The following is a 26118-nucleotide window of genomic DNA, read 5'->3' on the forward strand; positions in this document are numbered from 1 at the left end:
GCAGTGAAAAGCGAACAAGGTGACCACTGCCAAAACCAAACGCTATAAGATGATAGTGAGGTGGATCTAACACTTAGTATATAGGAAGACGTAAATTTAAAATTTATGATACTGAACGAGCTGAAAACATCAAAAGAATACTAATCTAATGTGAAAAATACTGATCTTAAAAACAAACTATTTTTCATATGCTTTGAGTTATTAACGGTGCCTCAATCAACAACTTCAGAACCATAATTCAACGGAATGCATACTATGCATTCTTTATATTCACCAAACTAGAAAATAATATAAAATGATAATATGGCTATGGCATTAAGTTAAGGTCTAATGAATTTTCATTTATTAAATTTAGGATAATTTTTAATTAATCTTAATTAATATTTCAGCTTCTTTTCATATTCACTAATGTGTCTCCTCCAGACAGGAGACTTTCTCAGGGTGACTGGTGGGTAACACTCTTGTGCCATTGAATGTTGAGAATGTTGGTACTACTGTGTAAGTGTACCATTGTACATTGGTACAGAAATAAAAGAAGTTCATTGTACTATGTTCCGGAGGACGAACGTGTTAAGACCATGTGCTCTTTTCATTTGTGTCTCTAAATATATACGTTTAAACACACTCAGTATTAATGTTGTAGCAAATGGGTATGCTTCTTGTAACTATCAGTTTCATTGAGAATCAGCCCCTCATCTTGGTTTAAATTATCCCACTGTTTCTGAATCTGAATCTTAGAACCCCAAGACAGATCTATGGTATTTAAAAACTATAATTCAATAATCCCTTTATATAATCAAAGCCAATCATCTAAAGAATGAACTGAATGCCTTCCACAGTATCGTAATCAAGAACAGTCACAAAAGAGTGAAAATTTGAAGAGGAAATCTTCAGTAGTATAAAAAGAGTAAAAATGCCAGACATAAAAAAGTTTTGAAATATGTAATTGCTAATAAGAGGAAAAAAATTAGGCTCGAACACAACATTTAGTCTACATGACTGTCCATCTGGCCTAATCAAGAGTATTTGAATTAATTCTTTCATGCATGCAGCTTCAACATATGAAATTATTTGAATAATTTTTCCTCATTTATCTAACACTCCATACAAATCACAACTCTGAGGCTAAAAGTAATGCTACTGAAGTACTAAATAAGCACGATAAGAGGAACAAGCAACATAAGAGATGAATAATTAACAGTAATGAAGAACTCACTGGAAACATCGTCTTCGTTTCCATAGTCAACTGGATCTGTTGGAGGTAGACTCATTCTTCCTGGGGATGTCAAGTATTTATTGCTATTACTTGACATATTTGGCAAAACATACTTTTGCCTCTTTGTAGTTTTCTGCTTGAAACCTGCTTTTCTGGCAGTTTTGAGCAAAGTTTTCTTGGCAAAACCCCTGAAATAAACAAATTTTTTCTGAGACAACTAATGTGAGAGCATTTTTTTCCTGCATTTTAAATAGAATTAACATTTCATCAACAGCAGCTACATCAAAATTCTTCAATTGTAAGTGAAAATTATTCTACGGAGGCCAGACCCAATAGAGGGCAGAACAGACCCTGTGATACCCTCCGCACGGTTTTCTCAAGGCTCTGCAGGAGGGGTCCAGGCGATTACATGACAGATACTCAACAGTTTATATCATGTTAAGCTTGCAATCTATTGATTTTGACAAGATGATACCATGAATACAAATGCTCTTGCTAGAAAATGGTTTCTGTGCTCAAGTTATTTCTGAAAGCTTTTGGGTTTCATTCACTGATTTTGAAATAAAATCATCCAGAAAGGTTTATATTAATAAATCCTTATACTTCTTTAAAAACCTTTCTCTATCATCAGTTTTATTGCAAACAACAAGTATGCTAACTCCAAGTCTCTCAATACACAAGCAAAATTAGAGGCAAGAAATTGCCAACTACATAACTAAAAAATAGAATATTACCATTATTCATTATCAAACATATTTCATATAAAGCCCTTACAACATGATACCTACTTGAGTGTAGCATTCTTCTCTTTCCCTTTGTGAAGGGGCGTTTGAGGAACCACGACTTGGCCAGTGAATGCAAAGTGGTGATAAACGTGAGGAGGATGCCTTAACCTGTGGATCATTTTGCGTAACAACTCTATGTTTTCAGAAGTCACTTCTTCATCAAATGCCAGCTTCACCAGCTGTAAATAGAAGGTAAAAAAATAAATTCAGAGCAGAGAATAAACATTTGAAATAAAATAGAACCTCTAATTCATGAAGTTCAAGAGACCCCAAACATGATAAATCAGAGGATTTGTTAAGAGGAGATTAGCTATGTCTCTTGCATGTTGCATGCTATGGTCACCCAGTAGGCATAAATATACTCTAAAATATCCCGCGGCATACTTTTTATAGCCAGTGCTTGAGTTAATATAAGGCAAAATTTGAAGAAATATGCTTTGCGGTATGAGAATTTTCCTGATATGAGAATATGTAAAAACTAAGCTTTATGCTAAATGGGTCAGAACAACAAAGTTGGCTGACATCCACCTATAAAGCTGCACACAGGGAGTGAAGCATATTCAAGCTCAGTATGTACAGCCATCTGGCTGGTAAACTGGCTGGTGAATGGGCGCTTTCACCAAGTTCTTCCTAATTTGATTCTGACATAAGTAGTTTGAAAAACAAAGAGTTGTATTTATATTTTTTTATTTAACACAAACTTCTTAAGCTGTTCGTGAAAAATGGAAGGGAAATCTGCAGATAAGTTGATGATGCCATGATCTCGTACAGAGAGGCTCACTGCTTCTCATTTATTCCTCATTCTTGTGCATGGTCTTCGTGTGAGTCTCTATTGCTAACATTCTTTCGAACGATTATTTTCCTCCGTAAAAGGTTCTCTTTGAATGAGTACAAGAACCAGAATTATAATGACGTCAACAACTCATGAAAAGTGGGTGGCAACTTTTTTGTATTCCTCCTTTAATTTTACAGGAGAATGGTGAAATGAGGAAGTTTTTATTTTTGCAGTAACTTATCTTTGTGTCTCAGTGAACAACCCCATTATCAACTATCATTCCTTCAACCAATTCTTCATCACTTCTCCCACCCTACTCTATTTTGCAGCACAGGCCTACCTTGTTTCCAACACTTTCGCTTCATTTCAAGGACATTGCCATTTTAATGAAGCACACAAATCGATTGCTCCCTTGAAACTTTTGTGCCTGATGTCATCCGCCTGTCTAGCCTCTCACCTTGCTACACCCAGGACAGAGAATTCAAGTAACTTCCAGGACCATTTTTATAATCAGTTAAGTTCCTTTCCTGAGTTCCTATCATTAGTTAATGGAAAAATCACTTCTGAGCTAAAGTACAGTCATGTTAGGAGTTCATTCATTAACTGACCATTGGTGCACTAATTTGGCCAAATTATGGAAGTATGTAGATATAGCCATCGATACTTGAACACCATTAGCAATTCACAATCATGTGTTGAGGATATGAAAACAAGAAATTAGTGAGAGGGTATCGAAAATTTACGTCAACCAACAGTTATAAATCTTAGCCAATCTTTGAATCCGAGTTACATTTTAAACTGCCCTAATCAACCAGAAGTCCATCGATTAATTTATTTATCGGAAGTAGATGGCAGAGATGCATCATCGGACCATCCTACTCTCACCCATTCTATGACCTCTAACACCAAAGGGGCCATAAACTCCCACCCCTGTCACCCCCCTTCCCACAAGCGAAGGTGGTAAGTTTATCTGGATGTGGCAAAGGTGAGCTAACTGCATATTTAAGTTTCAAAAAAATTGTTCAAATGCTCATGCCTTTTTCTTCCATTCTTCATTGCAGTCATGCATGGAGATTTTTGTTAGATAACAGAGCTTTTTACCTCACATCAACATATTTTCAAGATATCATCATTCACTGATTATGACTGGATGAACCTGAGCTCTAAGGAATGGAATGCTGATATGTACTACCTCTCCAGGGGAAGCAAAGACACTAGAAATCTGGATATTTTGAGAAGGATTTCAAGAATTGTGGTTCATTTAAATACATATATTGGTGTAACTTTGTAAAACAGCTGTTCATATATCTTAGGCTCAACCATACTATGTCTGTTTTAATGACCCTCTAACTTTCTGATCTGATGAATTTACAATAACAAGAATCTACTGCAATATATTCTACTAAATCATCTTCATCTAATTTGCTTCAGTAACATTAGCATCAAATAGCATTAAATGGGTATTATTTATCTAAGTTCTGATATTCACTCTGAAATCAATTTGGAAAAGATACAGAAAGAAAGGAAGTTATAATTAACTTAGTTCCTTAACTTGAATGTTATAATTAAAGGAATAAATTTAAAAAAGAAAGAAGGAAAATTAAATAAGAAAGGAAGTTATAAATAAATTAGTTAATTACCTGGAATGTACATGACCGAAGTTGCAATCCTTCTTGTAGATATTGGTCCAGGTGGGATAAATATTGAATAGGTATTCGCTTCTCCTTGGTTAAAGATGACACTGGAAAAGCTCGCACAACTACTTGTTCACATGCTGAAAAAAATGTTTTTATAAGTGTATTACTTAAAAAAGCCGCAATGAGCTAACACAACTTCCATGAAAATAGCTACAATTAATTTCATCATGTGTAGTACTGCAAGTGGATACAATAATATTCACCAATTCTTTCAGAAAGGACATAACAAAACCAATCAAATGATATTTCGCAGTTAGTACCATGTGTGACTAGGCCTAGACAAGAAAAACAAATAATCAAAATTAACCTATTTAATACAAGAATTGCCATGAGAAAAAATTCCCCTGGACCGGGAATCGAACCACGGACCTTTGGCTTTCCGGGCCACTGCGCAGACCACTACGCTATCCAGGTTCTTTAATTCACATGGCAATTATACCGAGGCTCATGGTACTAGGTGTTAGGCCCTCGCGGTCCATCAAGGATGGCAACGCGAGGGAGAAAGGACTTCCAAGAAGCCACAACCGGTTGAGAGCCTCAAACCTGCGCTAAAGCCGCGCAAAGCGGTATGTGAAATATTTCTAAACCTGCCGCGTGAACGGCGGTGAAATATACAAGAATTGCCATGAGAAAAAATTCCCCTGGACCGGGAATCGAACCACGGACCTTTGGCTTTCCGGGCCACTGCGCAGACCACTACGCTATCCAGGTTCTTTAATTCACATGGCAATTATACCGAGGCTCATGGTACTAGGTGTTAGGCCCTCGCGGTCCATCAAGGATGGCAACGCGAGGGAGAAAGGACTTCCAAGAAGCCACAACCGGTTGAGAGCCTCAAACCTGCGCTAAAGCCGCGCAAAGCGGTATGTGAAATATTTCTAAACCTGCCGCGTGAACGGCGGTGAAATATACAAGAATTGCCATGAGAAAAAATTCCCCTGGACCGGGAATCGAACCACGGACCTTTGGCTTTCCGGGCCACTGCGCAGACCACTACGCTATCCAGGTTCTTTAATTCACATGGCAATTATACCGAGGCTCATGGTACTATATTAACCTATTTAATATTTTTATGGATCAAGAAGCACGTTGTTGCTAAGAGGGTGGGGTGTGTAAAACAGTCAATAAACTGTGATCAAAGCTGTGTGCATGGGTTGCATGCATGCATGGTTGTGCATGCATTTCTCCTGGATTTTAGGCCATCCGCTCGAAAGGTGGGAATTTCAAAGGCACGTACAAATTTATTTTAACAAGAAGAAACATCTTTTAATGCATGCCTACACTCTTTAAAGATATTTTAAACTATAAATTTTTACATAAATAAGGTCTTATAAGGCTATTAATGGGAATATATATGGTTCATAGGAAATTCGATACCAGCACTTAGGCTACTGGGAACGTATCCTTATCTTCCCAATGTTAAAACGCTCTCATATAATGCAAATCGGTGCAGCACAAAGACCCCAAGGAACGCATCCCTTGCACTAAGCGAGGCATGGGTGTAGTTAATTCACATTCGAAAGTATAACTTTGTATTCTACCCTTGTGACGGCTTCTACGGCTTGATGTACATGAAGATCTTCCGGCCTTTAATCTGCTTTGGCGTATATTTCAATTCAATAAATTAGTGCTTATGGTTCATACAAAAAAGTATCTATTTTCAGATTTTAAAATTTAGTTTGAGGTGACATTGAGACACAGGTGGATAAATAATGTGCAAAAGAAAAAGGATAATATTCAGGTCTTACCAAATGGATCACAAGGTGTACCCTTGAAGACGATTCTGTAATTGCTGAGGAACAATGCACCTTCGGCAGGAAGCAACGCTCCAACAGCTCCACCAGTCCACTCTTCCCTTCCATCAGGAAGCAAGTACACCCTCAATCCTTCCATTACCAATTCCTCTCCAGGAAGCATATTAGGTGTTAATATCTTTGGCTGAAAGTAAAATAAAGACGCCACTAAGCTCTCTCACTTAAATTACTAAAGATATACAAAATTGAATAACTGTAGTGATTTTAGAGCACATCATAATGAAAAATTAAACTTTAAATTTTAACCACAGTGTTAAGTTAATTCAAATTCTCCGATTTTAAGAGACAAGCAACTAGGAAAAATAACACTGTTTTCGTTTTAACAGAAACATTTAAACATACAGTACAGAAAACTCCCGCTAACCCATGCTAATGATAGGGAGAGGTGGCACAAAAAACCGGAAAACACGAATAATCCAAAGTTTTGCTTTAACTTCTTGTTATTATCATAATTTAAGTAAACAAAAGAGTCTGTTATTATTGACGCACGCTGCTTGTTATTTTAGATTGCTTTCCAGAATCATCAAGAGCTTTCTTTTCCTGACCGCAATCATTTTAGCGGCGAAAACATGATTGCACTTGTATTCTTTCAGCTCCATATAATACCTGGTTTCCAAAATCCATGCTCTTGCGGGTGCGAGATCACGGATTCAGAAAAGCAGTTTACATGAATGCTTCAAACCACTGAGCGATGTCGGAAACTTAATTGCCAGGCACCACGCCATGTAGTCGTATCTTGCACAAGTTGCCCAGGATGTAATTGCTGCTAGAGCATTACGCAGATAATCCTCAAAAAAGATAAACTGCAGCTGGATAATCAGGAGTTTGCTGCATATTGTAATTGTTTTCACAAAAAATGAAACTAGAACATACTTTTCTCCTCTCTGATACTATTTAGTGCTCTTCCACATATATTACTGGCATGATTAATTATAAATGGAGGATTTTCCAATGATATCAGTAGAAAAGAGCGCAATTGCACACCGTGATGCTTGGAAAACAGGAACACTAAACTCCCATGAAGGCAACACTGGTGCGCGATCACGCCATGGCATATCAGTGGTCACAGGAAACCAGGACTTATGACAAATTGTCCATGCAGGCTAGTACCTAGCTATGACTCATGCTATCTCTATTTCCACTTCGCCCACTGCCTTTACCTGTACTATTCCCCCTCTCCAGTTTGACCTCGACTAGTCATGGGGTAAACATGGCTGAGTGTGACAAAATCTCTGGTTCCCTTGGGCCGTACTCAACTGCATCCGAGGCCACGGTATAATAATTGCATACTAGCAATATGAATTATGCAATTAAAGAACATAGATAAAATTTTTCTCAATTGACTACGATTTCTACGATTGGTTCACTATTGAAGAATCATCTAAAATTGATAGTTTTTCTTCCTGATTGTCGTCAGCAATGCTAGAGCATTACGCAGATAATCCTCAAAAAAGATAAACTGCAGCTGGATAATCGGGAGTTTGCTGCATATTGTAATTATTTTCACAAAAAATGAAACTAGAACATACTTTTCTCCTCTCTGATACTATTTAGTGCTCTGCCACATATATTACTGGCATGATTAATTATAAATGGAGGATTTGCCAATGATATCAATAGAAAAGATTGGTGATTTTCTGCAAAATAGGTATACATGCAAAAAATATTGCAATTCCACCTTTTTGGAGGAATATTACCAGTCAGATAAATTAATACAGGTATCCCCTGCTTAACATGAATGCACTACAGACCACATTCACTATAGACCAAATCTCGCAACAGACCATACTCATAATATCAGGGGAGCAAGAGGGAACCCCTTCCAGTCACTCCCTTCATCGCCCACCTCCATTGAAACTACACTTGACGAGCAAACACTAAGCTGTCAAATTAACCTCTTCCCTATGCAGGGCGTGATTTCACGACCTGAATTTTCTGACGCTAAAGAAGGAAGGCCGGATTTTCACGGCCTGAAGTTTTCGAAGCAAAAGGCCAAAGGCCGTGTTTTCACGATTTCGCGGTCAAGCATGCCAAGTGGGTCCCAACCGCCATTAGGGTCTCTCGGCGCGAGAGGTCCGACCCTTTCCTATTGTCCGCGTGGTGATTATCTCGGCCCATTCCGGCACTTAGTGACCCACTCAAGGAAGGTGCTCATGGTCACTTATTTGTTTATAAGTTAAAATAGCTAAAAACGTTCATGTTGCATTTATTGAAAATCAATGCGAGGAATTACTTTCTGTATGTTCTGCTGATTGGTTCCAAATTTTAAACGGAATTCTAGCATTCATATTAACGGAGTTGATCATCACCTAGAACAATTTTTGGAGACGCTAAGGTTAGATGTTTAACTGTTATTTTTATAACTCACCAGCAAGTTTATAGGAGCGATATTGTAATGATTTACATCTAAAAATATACGTTACTCGGTTAGCTACATTCTAGATGTACATTTGCGGTGAAATTCGATAGAATATTCGATTTAACTTCTATGAAAAAAAGCCCTCGTAATGTAATAAAATATGATTCTCTCAGTTCTTTGTCGTGAGCCAAAATTACAGCGACTATTTTTAATAACCTCTTGCCAACCTTTGAATACAAAGGTATTATAAACGAATTTCGCTATAAATACTGATTAATGCATATCCTAAAAAGTCGTAAATTTAATGTACAGAAAAGGAATGTTTTACGTAGGCACATGTTGTGAGAAGCATTCCATACCATTGCAGGAAAGACAACTGCTCTACCCAGGTAGTTACTCTCATATCTTGGATCTCAGGTCAGGTTACATTGCACCTCACAGAGTTAGTTCGGGACACATTAGCGCATTAATGTTTTCTTGGAAAAACTTATTATCCTCCAACTGGAAGACCCAAGAGTATATTGGTGTTAGTATTCTCCTACTGAAATATGTACATGGAAGATGATAACCTCACTCTTCTCGGAAAAGCTCATTTTGTTTTCAAAATTTTCTTTGCGTGTATTCAAATTTAACCGTAAATGTTCTGTATGCATTCCCCTTCCTCCTCCTGCAAGGATTTTTTTCAAATGATGTTTCGGTGGAATTACATTTTTTCTTGGAATTATACAGCCAGGATTTTTTTCTTGAAGTGCCTTTCGTTTCGCTTTCGTTAGTTTTGCTTACGTTCTCGACCTGTTCGGAGTTACGTGGCCGAGAGGAGCGTTAGGCAAATTTCCAAATGAGGAGTGTAGATTTTGGCATCATGGATCTAAATTATGTTAATATCATAAATCTTAAATACCTAGAAGTAGGCTAGGAACATTGAAAGATTTCATTCCCTTTAAAGTATTTGTTGGTCTATGATATAATGCCGTTTTGCTGAAAACCCTAAAAATAACCGTAGAACTTCGTTTAAAAGTTCTACAGGCATTGCAAAATGAAAGGAATACATTGATGAACTGACATTTAATGCAACAGTAACAATTAAAAAAATTACAATTGCACTGGTAACAATTAACTGACCGCAAAAGTACGCCGAGATGGGCTGCCTTCGGGGAAAAGGGTCGCGGATTATATTTGCCCAGTTGCCGGGGAAAGGGTCCTGGACCCCGCTAGGAAGGGTCATTAAGGGGAGAAAGCGACTACCTGGTCAGTCCCAAGCCGAAAAAAACTCCGTACGGGGCGAAAAAGAAAATCTCAAACCCTTCGTAGAGCCAAAAGCAACTTACCGAGAAGGAGCTCGGCGCAAAAAGGTTAAGGGATAAATTTTCGACCGCACTGCAACCATCTCAGGAATTGAGGACTGGTTTCATGAGAAGACCCATACCCTCAACAAATAATTTTTCCAATGGACTTTTTTTACTATAGTTATGACCCTTGCACTGCTTCACATGCTTTTTATTTTATCAAAAAAAAGTAAGACCGCCACCTTAACTTCCTTTGAATAATTCACCCCTCTCTGATTCCTTCCTTCAAGGTTTAATAATCCATTGGGAACCCTTTACCCTCAAACTAGCTTAATCGCTTTTGTGAAGCATCCATTGTTTTCCTTGAAATTCGTAACTTCTAGGACATGAGGCATTTGGCAAAGCTATGTAATTTGCAGTGGGTAGAGCGGACATTTTGGATCCTGTTGAGCGTGCATCAAACTTCAAACAATTTATTTTTGGTACTGCAACTTAGGTTCATAATCAGATGACATCAAAAGATTCGAGATATTATTATTTTCTTTACATGTTAACTTATCCCTTTGATTGTGACAGTGACTTTACTTCCTTATAACGAGCATTTCATTATAACATTGCTTGTATTAATTAGTCTATTTTATAATGAAAATTAATACCATCTCATCAAAAGAAAGTTTTTACACCAAGATAAAATCGATAGGGAATTACTTATAAAACATACATATTAGATCCTTTTTCATTCCTTACCTTCTGAATAGGTGGCAACCGCTTGGATTCTCTATGAACTGCCTCCAATGTTTCAATATGCATGTGAACAACACCAGGAACCATTTGATGCAAGCAACGAACATGTTCTGCACTAACACCGCCTTCTGTGCACACTTTGTCCACAAATCTTGATACCATTCTTATTACAGTAGACCCAGCCTCACCAGGATCTTGCTCCTCGAAACCAGACTCAGCATCAGCAGCACTATCACTTTCTGCAACACTGGAAGTTACACATACATAAAAATAATGAGAGAGTTCACCCGCAGCTAAACAATACAGCAACAAAAACTAACTTTTTTGTCATTATTAATTATTCTGTCTATATTTTACCCTCTGGTATCTATTCCGCAGCACATAAGTAGGTATTCTAAGACAAAAAGAAAGTATATTTTTATTGGAAACTTAATTAAGCCTACATTATGACTGCATTTCATTTCACACCTAAATGGATGAAAGTAATTAAATTAGTTAGCAGCACATAACACCTAGGAAAAGAATCCTGGTTGGCTCAGAGGTATTCGATCTGATGCAAAAGAGTCCTTAGACACACCTGGGGCAATAAATATACACAGTGGAACTTGTTCAAAGTGTACCGGGACTAGCCGCGGTGATAACTTTTACGGGAGTCACCCGCAATGCACAATCGTGCGAAAGATCCACAGAGAAAAAAATCATTTGCCTTGACTGGGATTCGAATCGGGGGATCCGGGTTCGAATCCCGGTCAAGTCGAATGATTTTTTCTCTGTGGATCTTTCGCACAGTGGAACTTGGTTAGTACGTTCCTCTTAAGCACGTTTTCTTCCTTAATACGGAGATTACTCTTGGTCCCGGTACCATCCAAACAATATATAGGTAACTATTTGGTAGGTACGTTTTAAATAGTGGCATTTTCCTGGGTAGTACGCTCAATTACTTGCCATGATGCTACCCGCAAGTCGTTTCCCTGTATCTTCTGAGGGTGTTTTAGCCTCCGAATTCATAAGTTATTTTGTTATTATTAGCCATTGACCTTCTTACATTCATCCCAAATCTCTCTTTCTATGATCATGATGCATCCAAATGTATTTCTCAAGCGTGGAGTACACGCGTCATTACTAGACAGAAGTTGTGGGAGCAGACGATGCTTTGGATCTCCACATGAACCTTAATGCAAAAATACTTGAGCTCGGTATGAGAAATAGAAAGCAGACAACATTGGACAAATTTTTTAAGAGAATTTTAACTGCAGAGTATTAAAATCAATATCCATATATCAATCGATGCATTCATTGATATGGGTTCATTCAGAAAATGTATACAGCTTTTACCAGCATTTATGGTACAGAAAATGTTGCCCAATTTTTATGATTTTTTAAAACAACCAATGGACATATGTAAGAGTTATCATCTTTTTCTACAAGTAATCTGTGAGAGGGGGAAGAAATAACTTGGCTTAACTTATCCTCTTAATACATAAACGACAAATCACGGGAGAATGACGATGTTTTTTACGTAATTGTCTATGGGTAATCTATGAAAACATTGCGATTTTCATTCACATGGTACTTTTTTGGCAGTTTAGTACTGATTTTCTTGATTTTAAATGTGAAAAGAGTTTGGGAAGGCAATCCCACAAGAACTTAGGACAGTAATTGTTATTATTACGACTTTTCCATGGATTGCAATTACCCCAATTGCTATTATTTTTTTCCCTGGATAGCACATTCATTTTTTGTGGTCCCCTCAGAAACATACTAAAGAAGTTCTACTGCATTGACTTTTTATGTAGGTCGGTTCAAAGAAAAACATTTTTACTAACACACTAAAAATATTCAGATGCTACTATAGCACTAACTATTTATGGCAGATTTAAGCATTTCTTTCTGAATTCAAAACAAACGGACAGGAGAATAATACATAATTACCTATTGGTTATGCTGTTACTCGCCCTCTCTTCATCCATATGAGAATCCTGCTTGTGAGTCTTACAGCCAACATCTAATGGCACGAGGAGGTAAACCATTCGATTTGCATAGTGAATGGCCTGACTGTACATAGTGGATTCTTCACTGTTCATGAGTTCCTTTTGTTTCTCTGCGATAAATGTGAAGAATAATTATTAAGCTCCTCACATCACACACATTATCACTCAAAAGTTAAAAATGTACTCGTATAAAAAAATTTCACATGCCTGGTTCTAGCGTTGGCCATATCCTCATTTGCTCAGCTGCAATTTCCAAAGCTGAAGGTTCCTGTGGTCTTAAATATCCTGATCTGCGATCTTTCCAAGGGAATTCTTTCACCTAATCATAAAAAATGGTACATCGAGAATCAAAAAATAATTACACAAAGGAAAAAATATTGTTTAGTAATCTGAATTATTATTATCTGGTTCAAGCACAAAATTTTCATTATTCCACGCTTAGTGAAAACATGATGAATTAAATTCTACTGACCCATTTCTTCCTTACTTATTTTACAAAATATTAAAATGCATAAAATATCAACTATTGCAAATTACTTCAACCAGATCTGTTCAATTTTATCAACCAACCAAGCTAATATCATCAAGGAATTTTGGAGATAGGTAAAGGAGAAAGATAGTGATATGTATACCATATGAACCAGCAACCACTGAGACAACAACAAGGCAAACATGAAGCTTAAGTTTCATGTAATAACATCAAACTTGCATTTGTGAGTCTTAAAGGTAATATATTTGATCAATATGCTTCTCAGATATTTTAAAATGTTCCTGCAAATGACATTTCCATGGAAAGCTGTATACATTTCACAACTGACTAGAAAAAATGCTATTTTCCGCTGAATCACAGGATAAGCAAGGGATTTTTTTCTTCCATCGCTAAACCCAGTCCCTTCATTAAGTGAGAAGCTGACTCATCATATAAACTTTACAATACAAAAGAAGTAGGAAGGACCTCTAAGGGAAAATTACCTCTCGGGGACTAACTGGGCTCAATGAAGGTGGTTGGTAAGGGTAGTGATGATGGGGGTGGTGGTGGTGTGAGTACTGTAGATCTGAACGTGGGAAACCAGCTCCCAGACGCCCAGTCGGGCTTGTAGCCATTTCAGTGGGACGGGGGAGGTAGAGGGCTTTTATATCTTTCTGAACATCCTGATAAAAGGCTGCTTCCCAAAACTGCTGGTTCTGCCACACAGGGTGATCCTGAAAGAGTTCAAAAAAATCAATATGATCACAACCATTTCAATTATGACCTTTATGTATGCATGAGAATGTCAAAAGGTCATATTAAATAACAAAATTTTCAGCAAGATTAACAGCTATAAATATAGCAAAATTGCAACTTAAATTTGAGCATTTATTCACATTTTATTATTTGTCCAGTTTCCGAAAATAATTTCTCACAATTCCAAGAAGTGATTGAATAATTCAAAACAAAAATTTTACACCACAATAAATGATATGTTTGATTTTATTAATCAGTGAAAACAAACTCGAAAGAAGTCAGTTTCCAATAAAGAATAAAAATTTAAGTGACCTGCAAAAAGCTCCTATTGGCAACTAGATTTCATAACATTCAAGAATAAACAATGGGGTGATTTCCTTCATCAAGGAAACCAAAAGCTATGCTTTGCAGCTTATGCCTCATTATTAATGTGATTATTATTAGCTGTGACTGAATTTAAGAATTGAATGTGGCTGTTCCTGAGCATACTTTTCTTTCCAATTTTAACTAAGTAATGGAATTCTGACCAAAACAGGATCAATGGCAGTAGCCGACTTTTTAGATATTCTTGATGATCCATAAATTTATGATATGTACAGCATCAAAGAAAGTGTTATAATAACAGTATTTTGCTGAAAATCTTTCCTGCCAAGCCTGCATTTACAAGATGCCATGGCTGATTGCCTGCAGGCACTCACTAAATCTAGCAGTAGTGGGGTGGTGAACTTCATCATCAATGTCTAACGTAGCATCTCTAATGATGCTCAGTACACCGAAGCTTTTTCTTGTGGGAATGAAATCATTTTTTATTTCATTTTAACAATAGAAATGATCAATTTAAAAATGAAAGGTGAAAAAAATACATATCCCAGCTTATGCCTCAGACACTATAAAAAAGACGAGAAAAAATTTCAAAACTACCCTAATGAGTGCATATTTCCTTTTATAGGCACACAAAATACAACAGTTAAGTGTCATTTTTCTTAATTTTTCTTATTCTTAATTTTTCTTAATAGGTGATACTGCTTCATTTTGCCATTTTAAAAACCTCGATTAAATCAAAGATATTGAATACTATGACTTTTATCAGGGTTCCCACTCTAACTACATCACAAAATTCACAGTTTTTTTCCAGGTTTTCACGGTTTAAATGTCATTAAATTCACGGCTTGTAGATAGGGCAATTTAGGCAGAAATATTGATCACGTAACAATCATCGGCCGCACGCTAAATAAAAATGTAACAAACGCGACAGATGCCTTGAATGCAAACGCAACAATGAAAGTGCTATCTCTTATGATGTCACTTATCGTTAGCAAAATTCAGGTCCGGCTAAAGAGTGTGAGTGGGAAAATGGAGGGAGCAGGGTGGCAGGGAAGTGAAGAAGTGCCTGATTTTTTTGCCAGAGTTAATGTCTTCCAATCGCAGGCTTAAGGTCAATGTGCTGTCATGGTACATGGACCAATTAATAATTGCGCTTTGAATACACGGGTGTAGATAAATGTGTGGACTGTATCTGCACGTGACTCCGCTTTGAAACATGATCGAAAGATAGATTTTTCTTTTAATCCGCCAATCGTAACTCTACAAATAGGTTTGAGATATTTCAAAGGTTTCCTGGCAAAATTCACGGCTATTTCCAGGTTTTTTCACGGTAGACGAAATTCACGGTTTTCAGGTTTTCACGGTTGAGTGGGAACCCTGTTTATTAGACCGATGAATGAAATGAATTCACTCACTAACCGATTAGACCTTTATGTTGGATTGTACTGATGAGGGTCGAGCTCATGCCGCATGAAGTAAAAGGCATTTGAATAATAAACGTTCAAGGTATGCAGCCCAGTTTATATTCTTGGGCCTCCTTTTACACCCAGGATTTTGGTAGGCAACGTCAAAAGACTTGGATTTGAATAAGGGAACCTCTGATAAGCAGTCAAGCGCTATACCAACTAGGCTATTACAGTCTCTAATGAATAAATTAATGAACAAATGATTACCTGAATGCAAGTGTAAGCAAACTGTATCACTCCAGTGCAAAGCTTCCTACAGAATGCAGTAGCCAAAGGAAGAAGGGCAGCTGCTACTCCATTTTCATCCATAGCTGAGTCATCCTACAAGAAAACAGGACTTAAAATAATTTGCAACTTATAAACCAAACAACTTAAAGTCTAAATTTAAGTTTAGCCAAGAGCAAAGATGGGAAAATGAACTACAGGTTTGACAGGCATAGCTAGGATTACACCATGACATATATGTATTAGGAGAATTATTTACATTATAATAATTATATATATGATGATATAATTAATTCTCTATTGTAATAAGAGGTAAAAACAAAAGAGGACCCTAATCCAGCATTTATGCATAAATATTTTAAACCCGAAAACAATTTTTTCTATACTTAAGTTTATTAGTGGTTTCAAATGAAATGCTACAGAAACAAAGGAAGTTGGAATTGATTATTCTTCTTTGGCCGTAGCTTTCACAGATTACTACAGCTGTAGTTTAAATTGTTGGGTGTATCTGTGTGCTACTTTGGTACAATACCCTAAGTTTTTTGGCTGTCATGGATCACTCTGTCTAAGGGAAGGGAAATATTATTTTTCTGAGTAGGTACCTCAAAAAAGAGTGGCCAGAAATGGCTATGAAAAGATTGGGAAACAGATATATTCAATGACTAGTTTCCATTAAACAAGAGAAGCTTTTCATACAATGTTTTCAAATGGAATTCACCCCACGCCCCCACACAACTTGAACATGTATATACTTTCAAATTAACATGTTTTCAATGAGCCTTTATTACATCATAACAGTACAATGACTGTACGCCACAAGGACTTGAAAGCCTATGTATTCTCCTAAATATTTTGAAAACCATAAATTATATTAGAAAAAAATGACATTTTGAATTTTTGAAGGAGATCCACATTTTGTTCTTCATTTGTCAAAAACATAATTGTCTGTATAATAATATGGTATTCTTGGTCAACTTCATTCATGATCAATTAACTATAATAAAATTTATTAACCAACGAGGTAATAATGTTGAAAAGTGAAGTCTTTAAAAAAATTAAAGGCATTTTAAGAATAAGGCCAAGAATTTTTAGACTACCCCGAAAATTGTGAACAAAAAAATCAATGCAAAAATTACAGTTCTCATCACTAATTGACAATAAGGGAAAATATCATAAATGACTTTACCTGTAGAGCACAATTCATGAGCCTAACAACCAAATCAAATTGCTGATGCTCAAGCATTGCCTTGTTACCCACAACATGAGCTGCCAACTCAGAACAAAGAGCAAGACGAGCCTGCTTTGACTTTAGAGCCCGAAGAACAGCTGGGAAAGTCTTCCTTGCATCTGATATCTTGTTCTCAAATATGCAATTAATACAGTTCCTTAAAACCTGAAAAGCAAAACCAAAGTAATCAGTGTATTTCTAAGGAAAACAAAATTTTCATGAGATAATATGATAGCATGATGCTCGGCAAAATCTAGACAAAATCTAGAAAAAAAATGCAATGAACCAAGATCACAACAACATTTCAGTCAAGTATTATTTGCAGCTTATTGGCTACATAAATTCAACTAATACCTACTTCAAGCCTTCTTGCAGAATTACTAACAATATTCCGACTATCATGAATACTGGAAATATGTGGACCCATTGGAACAATTCTCGGCTGAACAGGCCTCATTGAAGACAACCTATTAGCATGGAAGAATACTAATGAAAAATTTGCAATAATCCATTCACATTAACTTCAACTTAATGACTTCAAAAAATTAGAAACATTTAATTTCAAAAACAAAAATATTTACAAAGTACTCGTAAAAAATAGTAAATGCATATTTTATGCATGGCAAAGCTGATGATGAGCGAAAAAATGTCATGCACAGCTAATGCATAATCACAATGCTATTTTCCCTACACCCATGCCATCCATTAATATTGGAAGAACTTCCTTACCAGCCATGGTCACCACCAGCACTAACAAAAGCAGCAAGAATAAAGAAAATGGGTTCATTGACTAAGAGCCACATTTAAACACAAGATAAAATACCTGGGCATATATTTTTCATTAAGGTCTTTATGCATTCAAAAATACATAAACATAAATTTTTATTCTAATTAGTGCTTCCATGCAATTTGAATTCATAATAGAAAATCTGACCTGCAAAAGTCAGAAATACAACAATAAAAATTGGAATTGGTAGGTATTGGAAAATGAACACAAATTACTATTAATTTCCAATATAATAATTAATGAAAGTAGTTACAAGAACTGCGACAAGAAGCATTCATTGTCAAAATATCAATGTCAAATTACAAAACTTAACTTATGTTTTTACCTTTGAACTACCATTAAGATCAATATTCTACAAACATGAATTGAACAGTGCTAACATTGACCTAATTACAGTGGACACTTAAACAATGTGATGGGAACAAAATTTACTCTCAAACTTATAGCTTCATTCAGTCTGTCTATCTGTAACTCCATTACCACTTTATGAATTATATACACTGTTAGTCACTAGCCAACTGCAGACCTTAGAAGCCAAAGGGGATAAGTACACATTTTTTGGAGATGATTGCAGATAATGGTTGGTGGGGTGCACAACATTGTTATAACAAATACAGTGGAACCTCGATCTGTCGTTTTTCAGGGGGATGGATGAAAAAAACGATGAATGCAGGAAAACAATCAATGCGGGAATGTTTGTCCGGGTTGCCTATGTCCCAGGATCCGCTGGATTTTTGCAAATTATGACATTCATTAATGGATTCAAATGAGATTTCAGCTGATTACAGGAATATTATTACTTTATCGAAACACTTAGGTCATATTGTTGATTCGACTTATATCTCTTTCTAAAATCCTAAAGGAACAAGCCGCCTTGCTAAAAAATGTTTGTCACTCCACTCAGAATTTTCACGGCTATTCTGCATTTCTGTCTGATGTAAAAATTCTTATCCATAATATGCCATTTCAAGTACACGCATTTACGAGAGAAATTTGCGTGTTATGCCTCAAACAACTGATTTCACCGTCGCAGTGATTGGTTATGAAATGGATCAAGAAGGCCAAAAATAGTTTATTATTTGAAATGTTCCTTTCTAGCATTTAAATTTTTAATATGATTGAGGCAATGCGGCGTGAATCGTCAGCGGCACGCCCACCTGATCCTCGGCTTCATCCCACTTCTTGTTTTCACCAGGGATCTCGCTCTACCCCCACCCCTGCCGTCATGTATAAGCAGACATACCGAGGCGTTTTGCAGTATTCGTGCATTTCTAGCCTGGATTCTTTTCACCACCATCAATTATTTTCAGTCCATCTTTTAAAGTTCTCACTTGTGTCTTCGGAAGGGCCATCGTCCGAAGACGAATAAGAATAAAACTAATAAAAATGAAACCGGACTCCATTGAACCCACACGGAAAACACTCGCTAGTTTTAAGTCAACCCACCCCGGAAAGTACGGAACTACTCGTACGAGGTGAAGTTCGGCACTAATGCTACCACGTACGGCGTAGGCAGAGCTTACTGCAGAGGGTGAAGCATGACCATATGACTGCGCAATGAAATTTTTTATCCTATAGAGAATGCAACTTACCCACTCATTTCTAACAATAAGTAGCGTAGCTCTAGATGAGCAGATGAATTCAGATTACTAGTAGAGAGAAACAAAATATCCTGAGAAAACATCGCATCGTTAGCACCTCAGACAAGTGAGACTTGTAGCATAACTCGTAAATTGTTACCAGACGCCCTGTTTTCGAAAAAGAATCTCATCAACTGCCGTGAAGCTCACTATCAGTTGCGAGAATATCGTTATTCGCCAGAAATCACCATCTTATTATTCCAACTATTTCCTTGCTTAAAATGCTTAAATAACGTTAGAAATACGTCGTGTTTGGTATCAATCTTTACTGAATTACGTGCACATCACTAATATCTCAATATAATAAAAGTATAATACCAATTGCTGAAATTCATTTTTAGATACCTTTTGGGCTAATCGGTGATTCAAGCAGCAGTTGACCTCCAGAGGGATTTTTGAAGCGAGTCGGCTAAAAAAAGTCAGCGGTCGAGAGAGGGGGAGGCGTGAAAAAGGTTTCTTTTGTTCTCGAGTAACTTGATATTTTCTTTCGAAGCCAAGGTCGTCGTAATACGATCCCTGCTCGAGCTGGGACCTTTTTTTATTTCGGAGAAGAAGAAAGCTTCAACCGGGGGGGGGGGGGGGGGGGGCGAGTGCTGAATGGAGGGGGATACCGGATCTCGGGAAATGCGCTAATGTGACTAGCCCACGGCACTCTGCTTCTCCCTATCGCATTTCAATCTCCTGGGGAAGATTCAAATTATGTGTCTGTTGTTAATAGCCATAAATAACACGTTGTAAACACTTCGTCTCATTTTTCTCCAAACGATACTTCGGGGAACGATAGATGCGGGAAAAAATTACATTGTCTTTATGGAGCTTAATTTGGGACCAGGAGTGGCGAACGATGAATGCGGGAAAACGATGAATGCGGGAACGATAAATCAGGGTTCCACTGTAGATACATGTAAATCACTGAATCTCTATGTAAATGCTTATCAGTGATTCACTTGTATCTCTTTGCCACAACAGTAATGTACCCCATCAACCATTATCTGTACTTACCTACAAAATAAAAAAAATTACAATTATTCCCCTAGCCTTCGAAGATCCTCGATTATTATGATGCGTTTTTCTACAGCCTAAATTTTACCAATTTGATTAAAAGTAAAAGCTTATATTGACGAAATGCAAAAGTTTAAACATAGACTCCTAAAAAATTCATCTCCACAAATGGTGCATCAATAGCATCAAACTTGTTAGCAGTTTTCATACCAACTTTCCATATTCAATTTCTCTGACTTAGTACAGTGTGTCCTCGTTTAACGTCGTCCCGTTTAACGTTGTTTCGCGATAACGTTGTCCAAAAATTGAAACCCTTGATCATTTAACGTCGTTATTGCTTCGCGATAACGTTGTTCAAATTATGCGCGGCGAAAAAAAAATGAATGGCGAATAAAACGCAAGCGCATCTGATGCGTAAATATTACCATATTAATGCGATTGGTAATTTTCGTTCGACAGAAAAGGTTGGCGTGGGTAGCGTATGTTAACTATGCATCCGAGCGAATAATTATCGCCTCATTTACCCATTATCCGTATATTTTTCTGATGCCAACCGAAAAAAATGTCCACGAAGAAGAGTGGCTATCCTGGTGGTTCTTCAGACGTGAAGAAAAAACGGCGATATTAGAATAAAAACTTGGTATTATTAAAAGAATTGAAGAAGGTGCAACTGCTGGAGAGATCGGTCGAGTTTTAGGTTTGCAGGTCGAGTTTTTACAGTTAAAATTTCTTCTGTTACTGAAAATATCGATGTTTCGCCATTAAAAATACTTTCTTTTTAGTTTTTATATTTCATTTAATAATGCCTTCTTCCCAACCTTTTCGTTATGAAAATTCGTTTCGAATGAATCGTTATCATGCTGAAGTGAATAATCGGTAATGAATGTTTCTCGCGATTTCCGCCGGGTTAAAGAATTCATATCATCACGAAAATTGACTCGCCCTTCGTCCTCGTGCTTCCGAGTGTCAGATTCAGATTTTTTTCATTTTGGCCTGATTCAGGTGTCTCCCGATTGGTCAAGAAGTCTGCTTAAAGTTACGGCTCCGATAATTGGCCTCCTTGGATTCTCGCCCGGGAAATTCTGGATTCTTCACGAAGAAATGGATTGTTAGGAACATGGCTAGGAACCAATTTAAATTTTTTACATTGTTTCTTATGGGAAATACTGCATCGCTTAACGTTGTTTCGCTTAACGTCGACTTTTTCAGGAACGAATCAACAACGTTAAACGAGGACTCACTGTATATCAGTAAAGTAGTACTTGCATATAACAAAAATGCAGAAAAATACATCGTGAAAGAAAATTTATTAAATCCAGGAGTGTAAAATATTATTATCAAAATGCACAAAGAATATGAAGCAAGAAATCTCAGTAGTCTGTGCTTAAAATTTTTGTGATTACAAAGAAAACCACACAAAAAATAAAACTTATCCATGGCTTTCCAGCTATCCGGTTATCGTTTGCACTTATTTCCACACCCTTCTCATTTGCTAACTTAACTAGCCCTCTTTGCTTTCAGGTCAGGCAAATTTGGCCCCAAATGCCACATCTTTGCCCTCCCTCCTTTTCTGAATGAAAAAAAAACATCCACCCCATCACATGCTTTGCAATCCACTAATATTTTCACCTTTATACTGTAACCTTGAATATTTTCCCTGACTTATCTAAATCTTGTCCAGGTTTTTACTTCCCTGAGATTTCTTGGATTTCTCTGATCATTATGAACCCTTAATTACACTTTCAACACTTAAAAGGGGTGTGACACAAAAAAGGGTCTCAGATTTCAATCAAACTTCGTAGTGTTGTAGTTGGGAGCTGCCCATGAATCACCCTCCATATATTACTAGGGATTATATATTGTATAACCTATATATTAAACAAAAAACGCCGTTAAACATTTACAGGTTCCTTGTATTCCCTTAGAAATATGCAATAGGGTAGTTTCCTTGATCAAAGAAAACAAAAGGCATTGATGGCGATTCGTTACCCACCATTAGTGCATTCATAATACACAAATTATTTGGTTTTTGAAATACCGGTTTAGACGAATGGCAAGGGTCAAATTTTATCCTCATTTGAAAAAGGCCAGATTGGCGCCCATGCGATTCCACTCCACGTGACGTCACAGGGACCTAGTTTCTACACGAGAGGATAGGAGTTATACATCGTCTGAGGTTACCAATGCATGCATGAGGCGCAGAGCTCAGGGAAACATGTCTTAATAATCACCTATTAAAACTGGCTAAGGTCGGAAAGTTTTCTTCGATTGATAAGGTATTTATAAACCTTTTTTAAGCCATGCGCTACCAGACAGGAAGGTACTCAGCTACCCATTAGCATCCTGCGTCCTATCAGCGCTCAGAGCCTCGATCAAGGTCACCTACCAGGCGGGAGGGGGAACCAGAAATGCGTCGTACGGACTTTTTCCCTTCATTCCTACTTACGCGTCGCATTTTCGCGCGCTTGAAATTTTTCACTTTTCATTTCATCGCGAAAAATAGATATCGTCATTTAAAAATCTAAAAGCGTGAAATACGTACTCCAGGAGTAATAATCTTTCGATTTAGGCAATAAAAAAATAATAGGAAACCACCCTATTACCAACTAAGAGCGGCAGCTCGGTGGTTACGGTAGTTGATTCCTACCCGGAGGACCTGGGTTTGATTCTTGAACATGGCACTTTTTTCATAATTTGTTTCTACCTTTCATTTTACAAAAGCCTGCAGTTCATTATTATTTTTATGATTTTCAATGAAAATATTTGGAAATCCTTTTCTGAAATGTAGAAGCATCAGATGTTTTCCCATTTTTTCACACAGGAACCTAGTTTCATTTACGTTATTTTCGTGTCGCAACACGAAGCATGCGAGCAAAGCAATGCTAACCACATGGATAAATGAGGGCAGAGGAAATTTGAATGGTATGTTTGGTGGCTATGATGACAGAGAGCACCCCAATAAAATGCAAATTCCAACATCATGGAATCACAACGAATTTGACTTCAAAACAAATATCATTGAACTTCTTTGAAAAAGTTAATTCTTAATGTTAGCATCCCTATTGTTTATTTCTAAAGATGAAAAATCACTACCAAACACATTACTTGAAATTCCAAAATAAATCCTCCAGTTAGAGAGGCACCTACACAATTTAAAGGTAGAACTCATCAGAGCCTTAGAAAGAGCGAACTCAACAGACACTCAAAGATAAATATAACAGAGAATAAACATAGACCCCTACTATGAGAGAAAATTATCTCAAAATTCATAATCGGGTATCAATTCGACGAAACCTATTTAAATTCTCACTATGTGACATCTGGCTATATGGCTGTTCAACAAGCTAATGCTACAGACTGATCAAGGCAGTAGAATATTGGGGGTGTCAAGATGTTCAAATACCCAAAAATGTTCAGAGGATGTATTACAGAGTATCAAAGAGCATTAGGCGTATCTCCAGCAAATGAACCCTCACAAAATACATTACCTTCTAATTAAACCCCCAAAAAATTTTCTGGCTACAGCCTTGATACTGGCGTACTACTGTTAATACAATGACTAACATATTTTTTTTTTAATTTTGAGGGAATACTGGATTCAATACAAGTTATCACCATGTACAACACAGACTAATAAGTATGATTCTAACAAGTTAACCAAACTGTTAAGAAAAGGTGCTTAGTTACACATTGTGCACTGTTACTACTCATTCATTCTGGAAAGAAAATGCACTCAGAGAAAACATGCTTCAGAAGCATACCAAATGCAAGACTATTTCAGAACTTACCTTGATTTCAGATTATTTTTTGCAAGACCTTCATCAATTATTGCTTGCACTTGAGCACCATCAATGATGGGCAAAGGGGGTTGGTGAATCCTGGCAAATGCCCCATCTGGAGGTTTTAGGATCTTTTGAACATACGGCTGAGGATTAGGGTTCTCATTTGTATAAAGCTGCTGGGCCAGATCCTGAAGAAATAAAGGTGGCAATTAGAGCATATCATTAATTGACAACAAGATTTTCTCAACCTATATGATATATAAAAGTTTTTGTAAACGTTTGGTAATATGCTAATAAACAATACATTAATACAGTGTAACCTCTGCTGTACAATAGCAGAAAATGCAATGCAATCGATAGTATGTCCCACTAACTATAGCATTTTAAGCTCATCAAGGTGAGATATATATATATATATTTTGTATAAAATTTGTGATACTTAGAACCTCATACTACATGTTAAAATTTAAAAATTTAATCATCATATTCCATCAAAGCTCCTTCTGTTGATATAACATCATCAATTTCATCATTTACGACCGCCATCAGGAAACTTCCTCTTTAAATCCCTCTTTCTTTCTCCGCCCTTCCCAAATAACAAATGAGCGGATGAGGCATTCATAGAAGTGAAGTATTACGTGATATCAGAGTGCATTTAATTATGTTTTTTTGTCGTTGTTTCTTGTTACACCTTATTATTTAACCATTTGTTTAAAAATCCAATGTAAAAGGTCTCATGTACTGTTTTTGGGTTTATTGCAAATTAATAAATAAAATAAATAAATAAACACTCAAATGTGCATTTCATTTTTGTAAAAATGCTTCAATTGAACTTTAGTGGTGACCAAAAATAAAAGTTATGCACATATATTGCAATGTATTACGCATTTGAGTTTGAAGGCGAAGAGTCAGCACTAGGTTTATTTGCCTGCGGGAAAAGATCACAATGTAATCATCATAATATTAGAGCCACACTATATTTCCATGTCCAACAGAAGCGATAAATTAAGAGAGATGATTTGCTGAAACGGATAGATATGGGCATTTACTTTTCCCCCGAACCATAAAGGACAAATGCTAGTCGTAATTTCCTTAGAGCACTTCCTTTTTTTGTAAGAATGGCTGGTATCCTAACACCCACTGCCACATGCCTTTTAGGCGGCTTGCGGGGTATTATGTAGATGTAGTTAAGATATATTATTGCGAGATTCAGGAATTATAATCTCCTGAAGGATGTACATTGTATTACAAATTTATCGAATTGGGACAAATAGAATAGGTGTAATGTAAAGTAACTAATGTTAAGTTTATTATTCAAAGATCAGAACATATCTATCACCCTGATGAGTTCCTATGAGTAAGATTGATGATAATGAGAGTGTAATAGGCAAAGCATCATGCTACAGAACAGAGGTTCTTCAGATAAAATCTTGTACGAGATTCCTTGCAGCTGTGGCCACAAATAAGTCAGGCAAATTAAAAGAGCTATCTATGTCTGACTGAACGAACACCGCAGGGCATTCAAAAATAAACAATGTGAGCAATTGACTGGGGCAGAATATGCTTTCACTAATCCTGGGCATCAAATTATAATTTAAAAAGCTGAAGTCCTTGCCAAAGAGATACATTATTTCCCTCGCATCAACTGTGAGGTTATTGAAATTGACAAATTAACAGAAAATTTCACTAGAGATGATGGGGACATAGACTTAATAAAACCTGGAAGAGACCAAATCGCAAAAACACGTCAAAATTGTGGCCCTTGAAGCTGA

At 36.8% G+C, this 26118-nt stretch overlaps 1 protein-coding gene across 6 annotated transcripts in view; it reads right to left on the reverse strand.

The window, feature by feature from the left end:
- Window positions 1–26118, reverse strand: part of LOC124161827 (myotubularin-related protein 13) — an 89390-nt gene that overhangs the window by 48194 nt on the left and 15078 nt on the right. For all 6 annotated transcript variants that reach the window (XM_046538029.1, XM_046538030.1, XM_046538027.1 and 3 more), the window contains exons 9-20: window positions 24353–24534; window positions 17494–17602; window positions 17094–17300; window positions 15890–16003; window positions 13640–13870; window positions 12875–12986; window positions 12609–12777; window positions 10680–10923; window positions 6222–6411; window positions 4417–4550; window positions 2005–2180; window positions 1217–1404 (exon numbers count right to left, since the gene is read on the reverse strand). In XM_046538029.1, the coding sequence (XP_046393985.1) occupies window positions 1217–1404; window positions 2005–2180; window positions 4417–4550; window positions 6222–6411; window positions 10680–10923; window positions 12609–12777; window positions 12875–12986; window positions 13640–13870; window positions 15890–16003; window positions 17094–17300; window positions 17494–17602; window positions 24353–24534 (2056 nt within the window). The remainder of the gene's footprint in view (window positions 1–1216; window positions 1405–2004; window positions 2181–4416; window positions 4551–6221; window positions 6412–10679; window positions 10924–12608; window positions 12778–12874; window positions 12987–13639; window positions 13871–15889; window positions 16004–17093; window positions 17301–17493; window positions 17603–24352; window positions 24535–26118) is intronic.

This window comes from Ischnura elegans, chromosome 7 (genome assembly GCF_921293095.1).
Source record: "Ischnura elegans chromosome 7, ioIscEleg1.1, whole genome shotgun sequence".
Lineage (NCBI taxonomy): Eukaryota > Metazoa > Arthropoda > Insecta > Odonata > Coenagrionidae > Ischnura > Ischnura elegans.